This window comes from Coturnix japonica, chromosome 3 (assembly GCF_054131305.1).
Source record: "Coturnix japonica strain WE chromosome 3, WE-NBRP24, whole genome shotgun sequence".
Classification (NCBI taxonomy): domain Eukaryota; kingdom Metazoa; phylum Chordata; class Aves; order Galliformes; family Phasianidae; genus Coturnix; species Coturnix japonica.
In genome coordinates, this window is record NC_140665.1 from 33,682,935 (window position 1) to 33,703,146 (window position 20,212).

Sequence of the window (20,212 nt, forward strand, 5' to 3'; positions counted from 1 at the left end):
ACCCAGAGCCTCTTCAAGTAAAATCCCTTACCCTGGCTAATGGGAAATGAAGCTCTCAGTTGGTCTGAATTAGATCCTTGGTGTTAAATGCACCCTCAGCTCCAAAGAAGTAATGCTTTTTTTTTTTTTTTTTTTTTTTCCCAGAGTTACTCTGTTACTTCCCAGTATGGTCTCATATAGCACACAATGCTAGCAAATTGTCTTCAGTTACATTAAAAGTCATTGGCTGCATTTATTTTATCATCACATAGAATTGTCCAGGAATTCTGGACTAACATTATGAGAATAAGGAAACTAGTGACATAAGCATGAGAGCTATCCTCACAGTAACTAGAAGCGTATGTCCTCTGTTGAGACTAAACATGTCCAGTGTTGTGGAATTCCAAAAATTAAATTATTGAAACTATTCCCTGAGTAGAGCAATGTTTGAAATAGCCCAACAGAATAGAGTTGTAGGATAAATATAACAAAAAGTCTGTCTGGAAAGCCCTGTGGATTTGATTTTTTTTATATACTAAGTAAGAGTTCATGTGTCCTGCAAAAGTCCATGAACACTTTGAATGGTGAGTACTTGAATTATTCAGGCCTCAATATTGCTACATTGGTTTTAATTTGATGTGTATGCATTACATCTTTACCTTAAATGTAACAGTGCTCTTAATAAGGCAATCAGCTGGATGTTTAATCATTTCAAGGTTAAGAACATAGTGAGCTTTTTGTTTCAGTTTTACTTTGTTCTGTGAAACTTCTCATTGCCACCTGGTCTTAATACATTCAGTCAGTATCATTTGGCCGTTCATGCATAATTTTGGGAAGAAAGGAGTAAGGTTGAGTTTACCTGCATTTTGCAGGCATAATGTACTAATTTTTACTAATAAATTGCTAACAAACTTACAAATGTTAGAAGTATTTTATGAAATTCTGCTTTGGCATTTTGTGAGCTTTCAAATTATTGTTTTCTGTGTAATTCAAAATGCTGCTCTCAGCAGATGATTGATCTGCTAGCTATCTGGAAGGAAGCATATTTGCAACTGCCTTATTTACTAATTTCTAAAAATCTTTAATCAGGAGGAAGGGCTTAGATATCTGACAGAGACATCTTTACATAGAGGTATATCTAGTCAACCAGTTTTTAAAAGCGGTAACATTAATACTTTGTTGGATAGGACTAGGTTACAAAATAAATTATGGATGACAGAGACAGCTTTACATAGAAGTATATCTAGTCAACCAGTTTTTAAAAGCAGTAACATTAATACTTTGTTGGATAGGACTAGGTTACAAAATAAATTATGGATATATTTATGTTTCACTTTAGTGATTTTGTAAAATAACAGCAGTCCATTTTATAGAACTGAATGTCAACACAAAAGAAGTTGCTAACCTGTTGGGAAAGCATGTAAGGATAATGTAAGGAACTGAATGAACTGTCAGTTATATGAGCATTCTTTTGGGCCTAGGTATCCAAACTTTACATAAAACTGTGATTTCATTTGGTTAATATGAAACAGAGTAAGTTGTATGTAGTAAGCCTTGCTTGCTGTGACCATGGACATATACAAGTTTACAATGCCATGTAGTGACTTTAGCTCCTTTCATGCATTTTTCACCCTGATAAAAAAAAGAAAAAAAGATTCATTTCTGAAAGTCCCCAGTTATGTCAGTTTTGAGGTCTATCTAAAATAGCAAGAAGAAAGTTAAGAAAACACATAATGCTTAAGAAAAAAAGAATTAAAAAAAAAAAATAATTGTCGGAATTTCTCAAAGTGCTTAGTACATTTCTAAATGGACTCATTTATTTATGTATATTATTCATTTATTGCCCTTTTTGGGGAAAAAATCCAATTTTAAATGTATGTTGTTTTTAAAAATGTTTTTAAAGAATTATAAATATTTGTGAGATCACATTTTGGAAGAGATCACTGAATTCACTTTCCTTCTCATTTTGAGTTTTCTCCCTCTTAAAGAATTCTCAAGCTTTCATGCCTTCAGAAATTTCCTGTTGCAGGTAATATTAAAGAAATTATATGAAAAGCTCTATCCAGAGCTTTATCTTCTTTTTTTCCAAGTTGAAAATACATTGTTAGGAAACAGATGTAGTCTGTAGGAGAAAATAGAGGCAAAAATCCACCAAGTTCAACAAATCAAAGATTTATCAATGAACTTCCAGAGATAAATATAGTTGAAGGCCTTACGCATCAGACACCTCCAGAAGGAAAAATAATAGTATGGGAACTGTAAGAATATGGTCAGGAAAACCTGAAATATTTAGACTGGTTTGTTAGGTTTCATCTCATCTAACTCAGGCTGCCTAAGCAGTTATGAGTATGGTATGATGAAATCATTTGGGTAATGGAGGGAGATTATTTAGTTGTTTATTCCACTGTATTGTTAGCTAGAATTATACAAGATTAATACATTTATGTCTTATTTTGCCTATGTCATTTTCACAGTGGCAACCATAGCTGAATCTCACCATTATTTTTCATACTTGATTTAACATTTACTCTCTGTGATGAAGATAAACAGAAAGGCAAGAAAAATACAAAGCCATTTAACCACTCCCAGCCACCCATGAAGCTTTATAAAATCCAGTAAGCAAATAGTTCACTTTGAATAAGTGGGAATGCAGCGGCTTGATGAAATGAAGGTAACAACTCTGTGCCACTTCACAGGAAAGGAACCACTTGTAGGAAAATAAGGGAGAAGGATGCCATGCCTCCACTCCATTTAATAATGCCTACTGCTGCATGCATACTGAAATATGATCCAGCAATGGCTTCCCAGTTCTTTCTCTCCAGCTCTGTTCCAGAAATAGGTACGTTTTGGTTTTGTCTCAAGAAGAAGTAACAATAATATTTGCAGAGGTGGATAAAAAGTTAGGATTTCAACAAAAGGAACATGAGATTTGCTGTTTGTTGTCAAAGTAGAGATTTGTAAAAAAACAGGACAGAGAAGGCAGAATTTTTAATGGAAGTTCTACAGAGCTTCAAGATAGTTAATTTTACCCAAAAAGTGCAATGTTTCTCCATGTTTCAGGTTGAAGATCTTAATTTCTTGAGTTAGTAACTGCATCTTACACACACACTACAAAAGAATTGCCCATAGCAAATGTAACATTTATCTTACTAATGATAGCTTTGAAATTCTTAGTAATCAACTATATTTAGCTACCTAGCTAAATGTTTTTATTTGAAGAATTGGAGAAGTATGCGTCGGGTAAGAAGAGAGAAGGTAATTTGCCATGACCTATTTTCATTCCATTCCAATTGAAATTGCACCATTTAGCTGAGTTCTAAAAACGGATGCCTGAAGCACTCTTGCATTAAATCATCTGTTAATGTCAGGACAAATTTATCTGGTCTACTGGCTTGTAGGTGTTGACACCCTTCCGCAAGGGAAACTGATGTTCTGTACCACTTTTATGTGCTAGGACTACAAAAAGAAAAAGATCTGAAATTTTGGCAGTTGATTGGGAGAATTACTTAAGTTGAAAAACTAAGAAAACAGATGGAAATACACATCTTTGCTCTAAGCAGCTCTGATGTAGTCATCTCAAATTCAACCAAAGCCTTGATGTTTTGGCACAAGAGGTAAAAATGTATTGTTTTGCAGAAAAATGTAATAATTGTAAATTCTGTCCTGATGTAAAAGAAACATAACTTCTCTGAATTTCATAGTGTTACAGCAAAATTTGGCTTTTAAGCTTGTATCGCAGTTAAGTGCTTGTCTGATTTCCTTAGTCTGAAAACCTAAATAAGATAAAATGTTCTGAAAGCCAATCTAATGCTTCTCACTCTGTCCAATACCATGTGTATTGGATACAGTTGAGGTTTCAGAGCAAGGGAACTCTCTGCCTGCCTAGATGCTGTGGACTCTGGCTAAAAGCAGCTGAATGAAAGACATCAAACAGGGGCTTAACTGGTCTGTCACTACTGCGGCATGCCATGCATTTGCTGTTGAGCCTTGTTTGGTGTTTGGTACTGTTTCTCTAGCACTCTGTGTGCCAAATGCAGTCATTAGGAGATCTGAGATCTGTCAGCCATCTGTGCCTGGTATCTGTTCATCCTCAAATAGGAAAGATATCAGTACAGAGCTGCAATGGGGGATGGTGGCTCTAGGAGGTCTCTGGGGCTTGTCATTTGAGATACCGTGCGCCTTGCACAGCATTTACTGTCCAATCCTTCATCCTAACTAATGATTGAGTCTCTTAAGAATACTGTTTACAGTGCTTCTTGTGCAGGTTACTTATGTATATTATAAGAACAACCTCACTGTGTTCTAGTAATGTACAGGAATATGTAGAGATAAAATGGTTATTAGTCCTGGTATCTGTAATTTGATTTGAGGAGCGGGCATTAACCAATCCAAATTTGTTCTCTTTCTCTTTTCTCCCTTATTCCAATCAGTTGGAGGGCATAAAATTAGGATAGGCCTAATAATGAACATAAACATAGTGGAGTATGTTCCCAAACTGCATACTCCTCTGTCAAATAAAAACACCAGAATAAGTCTTCATGTCTCTCTTCTGAACTGTGGGTCTGAACACAGGAATTGCTCAGACAGTAGCTCCAAATGTCCTGAGAACAGAGACCTCCTATGAAGTAAATTACTGAGTTCCCGTATGCCATTCAAAGAAGAAATAAAACGTAATAAATTGAAGCAAGTTATATTTGCTGCTGATAAATTGTGTTTGAGAGTAGTGGTCAGTTGGACTATGCTGTGTCTCCACTGGTTTGGGAAAGATTGTCTTCTTCCTGGGCTACCTTACTGAGTACAGAATGCCTCTCTAAAACACGTACAGTCTCTTAAAAGAGCAAGTCCTTTTATTTAAATCCATCAGTGTATGTAATATTGTTTGTTGTTTGACATAGCAGTTCCTTTTAAATAAACTTGCAAGATTTATTGCCACAGTGCAAACTCAAGCACTGAGGACTGATAGTTTAAATTGTCAGTGAATTCTATGGCCAATCAGTCTACGATGTGAAGTCTTGAGAACTATAGGAGAGTCCTAAAAAAACACGTTGCCCTGTGGAGACTCAAAAAGTCTGTGAATCTTCTGTGAGAATTTTTCCTCAGTTCTCATACTGGGAAATGTGTTATTTCAGAAAATTTAGAAGTGACAGAGGAATTTGACTATTCAGCTTTGAAGTTCTGAAGTATGTGAACATTTTTCCTTATTTGTGGGTATGACAAACTCTGAATACTCTGTTCTGTCTCTATATGTGAATATGCAGTTATAGGGCTATGGCACTGGACAGAAAAGAATGTTTAGAGGAATCAGAAGGGACAGGTTGAACTGAAACATAAATTAAATAACCAAGATAAATGATGCTGCAGAAGTTAAGATGACAAAGGCTACGTGTCTGTAGGGAAGAAACCATATCCTCAAGCAGCAGCTTACCCTGAGTTGTTTATTCTTCCTTATTTTAAAATCTGGGTTCACAAAGAATCACAACCTTGAAGATCGTTTTACTGGGAGTACGATGCATCTGTTAAGACAGAAAGAAGGCTATACAGGGTGATTATGAAACCTGACAGAAATACACATGAGAAAGGCATTGCTTGTTTGATATTATTCTTCTTGGGGTTTTTATTTGTTTTTGTTCTTTTTTTCTTGGATGCGGAGTCAGTTGACTTTTAGGTACAGCAGGTTTTGATCAATAACTGATTTCTTCATCTTATTTTGGAATAGGCAGTGTCCAGTGTGCTCTTCTCAGCAATGTTGGATACTGCAGTTCATCTGTCTGAGCAACGCTGAATCCCAAGAATCTAGAAAATGGATTTTTCTTCAGGATTTGTGTAACTGAAATTCCTCTTACTCTTGTTTCAAGCAAGGCATGGCCTACAACCTTAACTCCTCTGTTGGACTCTAACCACAGCAGTCCCCTTGGCAGGGTTCATCTGTAACTTTGAGAGATAAGAAACCTCTTAAAAGTGTATGTGAACAGAAATATAGGGTTTATTCAGAAGATTCTTAGGAACTTCGCAACAAATCAAAAAGGAAACAAACAACTGAACCCTCTGTTGATGGACTTTGACAGATTTCGTTTATCTATTGCCAGTTGCAAACTGTCAGTGGAGACTAACATATATCAGAATTTCAAATGCCATAGGTGATATTATTTCTCACTACTGTCTCATGTTCTCTCTCTCCGCTTGCAGACAGAAAGCAACCACAACAAAGGGCAGCATCTGTATTGCATTTTGCATGGGCATCACTGGCTAATTTTCTTCCATACTTGAATTTAACAGCGGGGAAAGATTGTCTGCTAGGAGGCTAATCTGGTCAGACTATGAGCAAAATGATGTAGCCTAAAATTCATAGGAGCAGTTAGATTTCTGTCTGTGTTGAGGTACCTACATGCCTTTCTAAATGTGACTCTGAATGCTTCTGATTCCCGGTTTCATATTGGAAACTGCAAATAATTTGAAATTAGATGGTATTCCACTACTTCATTAGGATATTGGGATGCAACTGCATACCATGAAAACATCTAAAACAGGGAGGTTAATAAGTGCCTCACAGAGAGCTGCTGTTGAAAGACAGTCTTGATATCTGAATCTCAGAGCATCCGTTCATTTCATGTTTTTCTTTAAGTATGCCCTATAAAAAGCAAAAAGTGAAAATGTTGTGATTTCTGTGTGTGAAACTTTTTCACATGGTAGAATATGTACCTTTACTAGAAAATAATGGAATTGTCTCTATAACTCTACAGTGATCAAAATTCCATATTGTTAAATATAAACAGTATTATGGTAATAGTAGGAGATTTGCAAGGAAGAGGGATTCATTTACTTCTAAGAAATGTCTGACCTCTGCTACTTCATAATCCACTAGAGAGAGCTAAGGTCCACATAAGCTGGCTTTCTTTCTCTTTTACCTGGAAGGCATTATTTTTTCAATAAATACCAAAATCAAGTCAATATTTTTAGAGCTAGTATAATTGCCACTTGAAATACTCTAATCTTTGCTCTGAAGTTGTCTGATACTTTGTATCCAATGCCATTTGGACAGAAATAATTAAGATGTATGTATTTGGTAATTTAACAGGAACATTTGAATGGGTTATATAAATAATAGACTAATCATAGAGTTGTCTAACCATTTAAAATAACATAAACCCTACTGCATATACTTTTATTTGAATTAATGTTGCTGTCAGAATTTATGAGAGATTTTTGAAAGAGGATTTCATTCTCACCTTATGGTTAATGCTCTCATAAATAATAATTTGTCAATTCTGTAAGACAATATGTACTATTAAGTTGTACAGTGCACCTCTTTGCAATAGAGGTGCAAATTTAATATTCTGTGCAATTGCTCAGAATAAAACTGCAACTTTCCAGTCTCATTTTTAGAACTGCCAAATCATACTCTAACTTTTTTTTTTTTTTTCTAAAGAGAATAAATGGCATTTAATGTTATGTAGAACAGACCTGGGACTTTTCTTTTATATGCAGTCTTTTTCTGCATAAAGTATTGTGTATGTCATTGATAACTGACCAACAAACAGTAAAAATACAAAAAACGTTAAAATAAACAAACAAACAAAAAAAAAGTCATCTGTTTTGCCCCCAAAACCAATCTGATATATTAAAGGTCTATTAGGAGTTGTGTTCTAAGTTGAACACGACGACTCCTGTTTGTTATTTTGCGGTTTGACTCTATCTCCTTGCACAGAACTTTTATTCTTTTCTACTCCTGTGTAAAGCTACTTTAATTTTGTATGAGTGAGAGGGAAGATACATATCTAGTGGAATATTTGCGATGAGAGTTTATATTTATCTTTAATTACAGTTTGAAATTTGTTTTATGTGATCTTGTATATGCAAACCAAAATATCCAGAGAGCAAACAATGGGGAACTGTACCATCTTTGTATGTATTTGTGCCTGTATCACATTGGCGACAGTCAAGGCTGCTCTCTACTTTAAAACTGACACAGCTATATTTGTTGGGCTCCAGTAGCACTCATTAAAATGTCTGTGACAGCCTGGCATCAGTAGAATATTGACATGGAAGCAGCCACTTCTTTTCATCTGCTGTCACTGTCACCTGCTCTGTAGTCTTCAGGCTGAGCTTCTCAGACTCTGTGTAGGGTATTTTTTTTCTCCCTCTGGACAGGAAAGTAGGGCCTCTGCATGTGTTTAACCCCACATTTTTGCAGGATACTATTATTTCTGCTTTAATTGACGGCAGTTTTACAGGAGAGTGTGTCCCAGATGTGATTACTCCTAAATGAAAGAGCACCAGTGTTGGACTTGAATGTTTCCCATCCAATTACCAGCTGCCCCTTCATTTTATTTTGGAAGATTTTTCACTTGAGTGTGGGGTTTCCAAATGAGTCTGGTAATCCTGGATTTTTTCCGTTGTTTTTACAGGTGACCTGTAACTGTTTCACCATCAGTAATGGAGAGATGCAGGATGTTGGTGTTGGCCTATATCCCAGGTACCATGGACACTGTTTCATTCACAGGCAAAATCTATGTTAGGTTTTTCTTTTTTCCCTCTTTTCCGAGGTAGCTATAAGCACCATCAAAGCAGGTAACATGTTTAAACAAGAAACTGGCAAATGCAAATAAATTAGAAGAGAATAGAAAGCAGTCATCAAATTGAAAGCATTCTTAGAAGGTTCTGATTACACAGTTAAATAGGATGTGTCTTCATACCTTATTTTTATGGAGATTGTAGTCATTTTTAAGTAACAATAAATGCTAACATTATAAACATGTTACTAAGGCTTCCTAAATAATTGAAAGGAAATATGTTCTGTGCTGCTTTGAAGGATACATATTTTGCAACCAAGAGCCTTCTAAATTGGCAATTAAAAGAAAAAGATTGAATGTGTTTATTAGTTAATTACCATACCTAAGAAAGTAAGGCAAAAAGGTAAACCCCTTGAAAAATGGGTATTCAGATTCTTGTTTGTATTAGTTAATAAAGATGTAACAGGTAAGGCTTTGCCTTCATAGAATTCTGTTACTGTAACTATCAGTGGTGAACATGAATAACTGAACATTTTACCTTGCTATATTAATTTATTTGTGTGAATCTAGGGTTGATTTGTATTGTCAGAATCTAAAGGGGCCTGTTGCTATTGTTTCTTTCTCTACTAATGTCATATGTGCAAGATTTGACTAACGGCACGATCTTGAGGCCTGCTTCGTGATAAAAATAGGAGAAGAACTGCTATGAGGACAGAGAAATTAATGTTATGAAAAGCACAGGGCAGTCATCTGATTTCAGAGGGAAATGGAAACAAATCTTTTCATATACTTTGGGGAAAATGAACCTTATTTTGGAGCATTATTATTAGTTGAAAGCTTTCTAAAAAGCTTCTGCCTGGTAAGGAAGTAGCAGTGTTCTTTAATGGTGCCCTGCAAAAGGGTGCTAAAGTTTTTTTTTCCAGTTTAATTCAGAGCAGATGTAATTTTGCTGTTTCAAATCACTATGAGTTGGGAAAATTGTGAATTTAAGTCCGCATCCTCCACATGTGTGCCCCAGTGGCGCAAGTGGTAGGAATGCCGCCTTGCAACACCAGGGCCCGGGTTTCGAATCCCCCCTGTGGCACAAGTGGTAGAAGTGCCGCTCTGCAGCACAGAGGCTCGAATCCCGGGAGTTGGACTCGATATCTCTAAGGTCCCTTCCAACCCGCACGAGACTATTACTTATTACTTATTACTTATAGTTCCCAAATCCTTGGCAAGTGCCCTTCCATCCAGAGTTTAAGGAAGGCAGATTCAGACATGGCTTCTGTTTGAAGATAGACATTGGTAAACAATAACTTTTCTCCCCTAACCAAGAGCAGCTCATCTACCAGGGATTTTATTTATTGATAACTTAATTGCTTGATATTTAAGATGTAATATAGTTAGCTACTTCCAAATGATGTCCACAGTAATGACAGTATATTAAAGTTTTTTTTTCTTTCTCTCCCTTTACCACCTCTCACAGCATGTCTTTGCTGAATCACAGCTGTGACCCAAACTGTGTGATCGTTTTTGAAGGATACCAGCTTTTACTTCGCTCCGTCCGAGAGATCCAGATTGGCGAAGAGGTAATTAACTTGTCCTCCCTTCCATCACAGACACCTGCAACAATGACATCTCCCTAAATAAATTCCAGACTGCAGGGCCACCAGCTTAATATTTTGATGATATATTGGTGCCAATTTTTAGCACGTAGCTATCAGGGAGAAAATGATTAATAGAATCATCTCTTCACACTGCCTGGGCCCCATAATCATTACTTCCCATAAATCACTAGCAGTCTTGATAAATTCTTGTTTCTCCTTTCCTCCTCTAGGCACTTCATTTTGTTTGTGTTTGAATGTCTTTACCCTGATGGAAACACTTAGAATATTTGAGTGGAATGTAGTGTTCACCAAATCGTTGCAACAATAAGCATTTGTCAGGCTGCAGCTATGCTATAGTAGTAAACCTGTAATTGGCAGCAAAAGTAGCAATGCCAGGTTTGTTTTCTTGACATTTCAGTGGGAAAAACTTCAAAATACTTCTCACAAGAGATTTCAGATTCCAAGTTATTCACAGCTTTGTTTTTAAGACAGCATTTGTTTTTATTTTGAAAGCAATTCATTTGTGGCTAAAAAAGAATTTAGATGTAAATGTTTGTCAGAGAAACGCAGTGCAGAATTTGTTTAGTAAAGCCTGCGAAGAGGAAATATATAAGTAAATTGCTATGTAACAATGACCTATGCAGTTCTAGCCCTTAGTTATTTTATAATCATGACCTCTAGTAAATACGGTTTGCATCAGTGCTTTGATGACTAGGAAGTTCAAGGACTTACATATTATAATTGGGGAGCAGTATCTCTTCCTCCCTATAAATAGTTGTTGATCTTTTTGTTTTAATCCATCCGTTCTCTATGATCAAAATATGTAAATGGTGAAATTTATGTTTAGGCAAAATACTGTAGAGAGCTAACACCAAGCTTTTGCTTGCTTACTTTTTCTGATGAGAAATTTTATAGGATGCAATATATTTTCACGGAGCCGGCGAGTGTAGCCATTACTTTGTCTGGCAATCTTGTTCAAGCCAAGTTATATGTACTTATAAACACTATTCATTTATCTTGACTTACTGATTCACAAAGATGGGTTATGTATTTAAAAATACAAACAGGCTGTAGTGTCTCCCCAGGGTGTTAGTATGTTAGTATATGTTAGTATATTTGTGCCTCAGTCATACTTTAGAGGATTGATGCTATACACAATAATTATACTGATCACCACTGAGAAAATGGATGCAAGAACCTAAAAAAAAAAAATAAATTCCTGATGGAAGTTGTTCCATTTCTTTTTTGGTCTTGTGTCTGGACAGATGTTGGCCTTGTATGTTTTTCACATGAGGACAGGTATCATTTAATGGGTTTTAATTTAATTTTTGTGCGGCATTCGAATTTATTCAGGGTCAAAAAATAGGCAGTAGGAAGTTAGGACTCATAAGGCAGAAGAAAATTTAGTCTTGAATCCCTATAAAATAAAGGTGCTAAATCTGATGGTGTTGTGTATTTGGAAAACCAATTGCTTATAAAATCACATGCAGAAATTCTAGCCTCTTTGGTCCTCTTTTGTGGCAAAGGCATTGTTAACAGTCTCGAAACACTAAGAAATCACGAGTCACAACTATTCGTTTTTATAGGAATTTAAACGTGTGATTCATGTATAATCACTGCAGATTAGAGCTGAAGCTCTAATAAAGCAAAATATGCTGCTGCAGGGATCATCATAAACACTGAGAGCTGTCAAGATGGAGAATCGTCTGTTCCTTGCGTTTTGCTTTGCAAGATAGAAGTTCAGATTAAACATTGGGTATATCGTTTGGATTTTGTACTACAGTTCTATTAAATTGCATACTTTTTGAAGGCAGAAAGTTCCCATTGGCTTCCACCAGTAATTTTTTATCTTTTTTATTTTTGTTGTTGTTGTTGTTAATTATTATATCTAGTTGGTAATTTACAGACAAACGTAAATTAATTTTGCCTACTCTCCCATCAGAAGTTGCATAGCTGTGGTTAGTTTAGTGTGTAGCTCAAATCAATTAGTCGTACTCAAGAGACAGGATGTATGAGATGTATGAGTTCTGCTCCAAAATGTGTGCATTGCTTCATGTCTACTTCAGAGTACAGCTAGAGCAAATTTGTATATTTTCTGCTGAAAGCCACATAACATGCAGTCCTCTTAAGTTTTAGAAGCATATAAATAAAATTTGTAAGTTCATATGACCAGCGGTAAATATCTTCTTGATGGATTTTCAACAAAGATGTATAAGATTTTCCTGGAATTCGAAGTCATGTTGATCATAAATGCCAAAAGAGAAAAGTCACAGCCTGCTCATGACCTACGTAGCTCTGTCTCAGGAACAGATGTTTCTACACAACCCTAAGACCTTGAGACTTGTTGCAAAACCAAGATGACTTACTTCTTTTTCCCCTGCCATTTGCATTAATTACAATTCAGTTTAAATTCTTATAGAATCCTCTGTCTAAAAATTCTGTAGCTTATACAAAACAAAAACAACAACAGAAGAACCATAAATTAAGACCACTGCAACATGGCAGTATGGGAATCATAGAATCACCCAGGTTGGAAAAGACCTCAAAGATCATCAAGTCCAACCACAGCCTAACCATAGTACCTGTATGAGAAATTGGTAATCACAGCCTGAACCTCTGATTAATCAGCTGAGGCGAGATTCTGGTCAGCTGTGGGAACACAGGTGAGAGTAATTTAGCTGTGCTCCTGGAAGGGGTGGAGCCTGACTCCACCCCCTTTAGACCTCATTTAAGGGCTGACCACCACTGAAGCAGCATCTCTTTGAGATTGCTTCTTGGTGGAGATTGCTTCAGCATTTTCCAGAAGACTGAAGGCCTCTATTGGGTGAGTCTTTCCTTTAAATAACTTTTTGGATACTTATTACCACCTCTCTTGTACCATCTTTCCATTATTGTCACTATACATCGCTGTACAGCACCGTAACTCTAACAACCCTCTGCTAAATCATATCCCTGAGCGCCACATCAGAACAGCTCTTAAACACAACCAGAGATGGCAATTTAACCACCTCCCTGGGGAGCCTATTCCAGTACTTGACTACCCTTTATGTAAAAAAGTGTTTCCTAACATCCAACCTAAATTTACCTTGGTGCAACTTGAGGCGATTTGCCCTCGTCCTATCACTTGTCATCAGTGAGAAGATACTTGCCCCACTGTCACTGTAAGCACCTTTCAGATACTAGAAGAGAGCAATAAGGTCTCCCCTCAGCCTTCTTTTCTCCAGACTAAACAGCCCCAGCTTTCTTAGCCTCTCCTCATAGGGATGATTTTCCAAGCCCTTCACAAACCTCACTGCCCTTCTCTGGACCTGCTCCAGTACCTCCATGTCTTTCCTGTGCTGAGGTGCCCAAAACTGAATGCAGTTCTTGAGGTGAGGCCTCACCAATGCTGAGTACAGGGGCAGGATGACTTCTCTAGTCCTGTTCACCACACCATTCCTGATACAAGCCAGGATGCCATTGGCCCTTTTGGCTGCCTGGGCACACTGCTGGCTCATATTCAGCCAGTGGCCCAAGCACTGACTCCTGGGGCATGCTGCTTGTGACCAGCCACCAACTGGATTCTACTCCATTGACCACAACTCTCTGGGCCCGGCCATCCAGCCAGCTCTTCACCCAGCTGAGTGTGCGCCCATCCAAACCACAGGTAGCCAGCTTCTCTACCAGAATGTTATGGGGGACAGTGTGAAAGGCATTACTGAAGTCCAGGTAGACCACGTTGACAACCTTACCTTAATCTACCAAGTGGGTCACCTTGTCATAGAATGAAATCAGGTTTGTCAGGCAGGATCTACCATTCATATACCCATGCTGACTAGGCCTGATCCCCTGGCTGACCTTTAGTTGATCCGTGGTGGTTCCTGAGATTATCCTTTCCATAACCTTCCCGGACATCAAGGTGCGACTGATGGGCCTGTATCTGCCAGGATCATCTTTCTGACCCTTTTTGAAGATGGGCGTCACATTTGCCAGCCTCCAATCCTCCGGGACATTCCCAGTCAGCGAAGACTGCCGAAAAATTATGGAGAGTGGTTTGGCAACCACATCCGCCAACTCCCTCAGCACTCTAGGGTGCAATCCATCCGGTCCCATGGACTTGTAAACATCCAGCTTTCGAAGCAGGTCCAGAACCATCTCATCATGGATCATGCAGGTCTTGTTCTGTTCCCCCTCCCCATCCACCAGTGCAGGGGGCTGTGTTCCCAGGGAGTTACAAGTTTTACTATTGAAGACTGAGGCAAAGAAGGTATTAAGTACCTCAGCCTTATCCAGATCCTTTGTGACCAATTTGCCCTCAGCATACAAGGGATGTAGATTTTCCCTAGCCTTCCTCTTGCTGTTGATGTGTTTATAAAAATATTTACTGTTCTCCTTAACCTTAGCCAAACTCAGTTCTAGATGAGCCTTGGCTTTCCTTATTTTCTCCCTGCACAGCTTCACCACATACCTGTAATCCTCATAAGTAGCTTGCCCACTCTTCCAGAGACCGTGAACTTTCTTTTTGTTCTTGAGATCTAGCCAAAGATCTCTGTTCAGCCAGCCCGGCCTCCTTGTCCATCAGCTCATCTTTTGTGATTTTGGGATGGTCAGCTCCTGCACCTTTAGAATAATTTCCTTAAAGTATTCCCAGACTTCCTGAGCTCCCATGCTCTTCAAAGTTACCCCCCAGAGGACCCTCTCAACCATGGTCCTAAAGACATTGAAGTCCGCCCTCCAGAAGTCCAAGGTGGCAATTCTGCTGACTCCCTTCTGTGGATCAACAAGGATCGAGAAATCTAGCATCTCATGATCACTTTGTCCCAGACAGTCTCCAGCCTTTACATCCCCCACCAGACCTTCTCTGTTAACAAACAGCAGGTCCAGAACTTTGCTTCCCCTCGTCAGCTCCTTCACCAGCTGTGTCAGAAAGTTATCTCCCACATGCTCTAGGAACCTCTGAGACTGTTCCCTATCTGCTGTATTGTAATTCCAGCAGATGTCTGGGAAGTTGAAACCCTCCACCAGAATGAGGGGGAGTGATGAGGGAAAATCTTGTCCACGTCATTTGGTGGATGAGCAATGTGAGAAACTATCCACCATACCAATAGTTAAAAAGTTTCTCTGTCAGAGCAAGAAGTATGGCTTAGACTGTGCTGCATTTCCAAGGAGAAGGTCATGAGAGTCAATAGGTCTTAAGGCTGTTAAGCAATTCCCTGCCTTCTTAAATGCTATTTAATGTGTACTCTTCAGGTTGGGGAAAAAGATTTACTACATTCTTCATAATCATTGCAATAAAGAGGCAAGCTTTGGTCAGCTGAAATAATGTTTTAATTAATGCCACACATCCCACATGCAAATACCACTAAGGCAACCTTTGATAAGTGGGCGTCTATCGTGAATATGTACATGTTAAATGAGGCTTGCATCTAATGAAGAGATTTCTTCATTTAATCCAAAATTTAAGCAAGTGTAGGAATGAGACCTGAATGCAGATTTTTTATGTTTAAACAGTTAAATGATTAGTGTAGACTTAGTCACCGTTAGGTTGGTCATGTTTCTAAATATTCTAACTGTATTTTCAGTCTGCCAGCTACAAACATTCTTTTCATTTATGGCAGGATTGGGAATTTGGACTTGGGCTTCCAATGACAAGAGAAACCTTAAATCATTAAAATGTTAGAAGAAGATACCAACGTGATGTGGCTTTTTGTCCTCCTCCCTCTGTCAGATGTTCTAATCCAGAGCAGGTTGTTAAGTGATGTTCCTATCAACTTCTCTTCAGTAGCCTTCAAGACAAGAAATTACTGGTTTCAAACTTATTCCTGCTTTCCGCCTTTCTGCAACACACATGGCAACAACAACAAAGCCTACAGCTTGACTGGAAACTGCTTTGTAGGAAAGAAGAGACAGATCTTTCTTACCACACCAGGGAAGATACAGAGGAGGACCCTCTAGAGGAAGAAATGAAGACATATCCTCAGTGGGGTTGCTAAAGTTTTTTGAGAAGCCAGAGTAGGAGAACAAGAACTGTACATTTGAGATAGTAACAGTTAGTGATTAAATGTGGGCAGAATGTGTAAGATACATGCAGTGGATGGAGAAGGGCACATCTGAGACTGTCTGGATGACTTAAGACAGTCATTTGTGCCAATAAGTGCTATGTAGGGAGCTAGAACCAAGGGCTGGAAACCAAGATTAGATTGCTAGGTGTGAAGAGTATGACTGGACAACAATACTCATGTCCAGGGGAAGAGATTGGAGAGAATGAAAACAGGCAGAAGAGGTCAAACTTGGCAGAAAAGAGTGGAAAAGATATAGGCAAATTAATTTCCACCCATTCCCCACAGAACACTCAGGAATGCCCAATGTTTCTGTGTAAAGGATTAGTACAGTCTTCTGCTTTCCACCTGCTACTTTTCTCTCAGCTGAGAAATGAACAGGCTGTGGCAGAACATTATTTAGAAAGAAGAATCTAATAAAATTCTTAAACTTTCTGACTTTTGATAATATGTGTAACTTAATTTATCTCTTTAATAAACTACACTATCAATTTCAATTAGGTTACCACATATTTTTTACACAGGCTTTCTGCTTATGCTTGTTTTAAGTGCTTGACTCGACTGTCTCAGTAATCTTGTTTTAATACAGTCCTCCTTCAATAAGTAATTAGGGCACACTGCAATGAAGAACGAAAAAGAAATGCAGGCATTATTTTAGTTGCTTGTTAATTGCTTGTTTAATTAGAGTACTAGCTAATTTGCAAAATGCAGGTTCTAACAATGGATTTCATAGTCATCAGTAGAAATTGGTGTACTGTGAGTACTTTGAGATGACTCTCATGGTTTAACTGAGAACCATGTGAAAATTCTCCCAATTAGTTGAAGTGGATCGGCTCAGGAAGAAATAATATGACCTGATTTTTTAGCTCTGACCTCTCTGGAGTGTTTCAAAGCACATTGGGCAAGGTGTACAGTGTAATCACTCCGTAGCAATTATTTCTGAATGCTGGTCTGAGATGGGCTGTTATTTCTTTATATTCTTTCCCTTATCATTAGTTTGTGCCCACACAGCACTTTAAACATTTGAGGAACTCTACAGATGGTTGCCTTGAAAAATTCCTTCTGGCAGATGTCAAAGTGAACAAACAAGTGTTCTCATGTTCTCTGTAATTCACTGGAATTTGTTATGGAGCATGAGGAGCTTAAAATAGCACAAATTTAAGCATTTTCTTCTTTTTTTTCTTCTTTTTTTTTTTTTTTAATACATTTTCTTGTCAATAGTTTCAATAACTGACTGCAATGCTTTTATGATATTTTCATCACGAGCGAAATATCACATTGGGCCTGGAGACAGGGATGACATAAGAGAAGCTTACTGCAGGCTCATGTATAGCACAAAAGATGTATTTGTAAGAAAGTAACAGTTTCCGATAAATTTTTTGGAGATAATCAGAAGTTGTGTAATACGGATGTTACATGCACACTTCAGCTTTAAAGCTAGACAAAAAATGAGATCATTCACAGACATTTCAGCTGCTGAAATGCCATTCTTTTATTCTTTCTTTTATGTTTGTTTGTTTGGTTTTTTTTTTCTTCAGCTTTGGATGAAAATCTGGAATAATGTTTTTGGGTTTTTTTGGTTTTTTTTAATATTATTATTATTTTTTCAGGATTAAAATTCTTATAATTTTTCAGGATTTCATGCGTTGTGTATAAGGGTGTTCCTCCATTGAATATATATTTGTAAAAGTTGTCATTCTTTTTCTATTGTACCTGTTAAGTTTTCATGTTACGCAGGAAAAATGTATCAAAAAATGTTACCGTAGCTACACATGACATTTCTGTAAAACATACCAACCCTGTTTTCCTGTCTGCTGCTCACAGCTCACCGTCAGCTATATTGAATCACTGATGCCCACCAGTGAACGACAGAAGCAGCTGAAGCGCCAGTATTGCTTTGAATGTGACTGTTGCCTCTGCCAGGATCAAGAAAAGGTAGGTTGAGCAAAGAAATCTCTTGCCAATGAAGCAGAATTTTCCAGGGGCATTCAACGCTTTCCCTTCCTTTATGTGGTGCTTAGATTTTGCTACTAATTGAATTACCAGTATACAGAAGAAAATAACTTCTGACCTCAGTTCTGTTTCTGTTGCTGCAAAAGACAACCATGAAGGAAAGGAAGGCAGGGAATACTGACCACATGATAAGAATTTTTTGCTAAATTTTTTTGCTGTCCACGAAGCTAGGAACCACTTCCAGTTCCAGTTCCAAGGTGTGGTTCAGATTATTCTGATATTCAAGGAACTCTGAAAATGAGTTAATATGACCATAAGGAGAAAGGAAAGGATGATCTTTTTTCTATAGAAGAAGTAATTTTAGAACAGGAACTGAGTGCCTAATGCTACAGGAAGGCTGTGTTTATCCTCATAGTAATGTTAAATAAACTCTGCCAAGCATCTACATCAATAAATACTCAAGAATCACCACATACATTTAGCAATTGTCAGAGCTAAGTGACACCCAGAGTGGTGAATCTTCTTGCACAACTACTCATAGCTTTTATGTTCTCTTTTGGAAGTTCTTGGTGCAGAAGCTGTTGTAGATAAAATTTTGTTCAACTGGACTTAGGGTTCAAGCTGGCCTTGATTGATCATTTTTGGGATTTAATCATATTTAGACAGCCCAAGCAGAATAATTCTGGCTCCAAGGCTGAGGTGAGATCAAACGGAATATGTAAAATGAGGCTGTAAAATGTATTCACAGCAGTTTGTTCACTTTATCTCTCTTAGTTATAGATACACTTGTTCTAATTTTCAGAAATTAACACTTTTGTTGAGTTACATACCACAGTGAAATTTACACAGGTGAGTCACAGTGAAATTGTGATTCTAAGGAGTACTGTTTGATTCACAAAGTAATTGCTGTATGGCAAAAAGATTAAAAATTAGTTCAAGAACAGCATTTAAAAAGCGTTTGGGGTAGGACAGTTGTATAATTTTGTTCAAGCCAGAGTATGCTCATTAAATGCAAAACATATCATTTGAATCATAGATAGCCAGTTCAGAAAAGGAGACAAAAGAAGAATTTCAGGTTTATGACATAATATTAAATGACTTCCTGCCCATGTGCAGACGTTGCTGGCATTTTGTGCCTGAAAAAGATTGCTGCAATGCTATTTGGAGGCAATGAAGGGAAGCAAAGACCTCTATCTTTATTTAAAGATGCTCATTCAAGCGCCCACCATGAAATCTCAGATTAGCTTTGGGGAATGACATCCCAACACAGATGCAATGATGATTAAGAAACATAAACATGCTAAAGAGTTTTTATGGATCACTTAACAGCTGTGGAAGGGGAGACAAGTGGCATAAAGACCATTCAGCATGTCACATGTTTTAAGAAACAAGATCCACAGGTTGGAGTGCACTTATAGTCACTATTACACAATATACCACATTTGCAGATACTGTATTGATGTTATTGATATGCAAATTTATAGAAGTAATAACCTCATAAATAAGTTTAAAAGGACTTTTTTTTTTTTTTTTCACTTTGAGTGTTTTTTAACTGTGGTTTGAATTCATCTCCAATAAATTTTTTATTTTTTTTATTTTTTTATTTTTTTTAAATCTTTTGGGAAAATTCCCTGTGAGGGAAAGGTCCTTCTGATTGCATTCTGAAGTTCTTTAAGCTTTCCTCACTGTTACCATGTAAAGACATCTTTAAAGAGCTAGGAAACTTATCTCAACATTATTGATATCTAAGAAAAAGTCTTCTTTGTTCTTCATTTCAGTATAGGATCATTAGATATAAACTCCAGCAATCTTCATAGTACATCATTTCTTTTCAATGCAACAGAAATATTACTGTTATTATGCTTTTCATGACTGAATTGGAAACAGGTACATTTCTACCACTGATCTCAGGCTCTGATGATAAGCTGGGAGACATGCAGAACTGTAGGTACAGTGGAAGAGAAAATTTTTTGGGAAATTCTGTTCTTTGACATTACAGAATGGGGTGTGTAGTGAATGTGAATGTGTGGGTGTGCTTCCAAGCCTTCATTTCCAAAGTAGGCTTCTCAGTCTTTGGAAGCCTCTCTCTCTCTCCCCCCCTCTCTCTTATTTTACTTGATTCATTAGCCTAAATTTCAATTAG

The 20,212-nt window shown here is 37.5% G+C and overlaps 1 protein-coding gene across 2 annotated transcripts in view; it reads left to right on the top strand.

Annotated features, from left to right (window-relative positions):
• Positions 1 to 20,212, top strand: part of SMYD3 (SET and MYND domain containing 3) — a 326,891-nt gene that overhangs the window by 247,126 nt on the left and 59,553 nt on the right. For both annotated transcript variants that reach the window (XM_015857596.3, XM_085543319.1), the window contains 3 exons: positions 8,385 to 8,452; positions 9,958 to 10,060; positions 17,941 to 18,051. In XM_015857596.3, the coding sequence (XP_015713082.2) occupies positions 8,385 to 8,452; positions 9,958 to 10,060; positions 17,941 to 18,051 (282 nt within the window). The remainder of the gene's footprint in view (positions 1 to 8,384; positions 8,453 to 9,957; positions 10,061 to 17,940; positions 18,052 to 20,212) is intronic.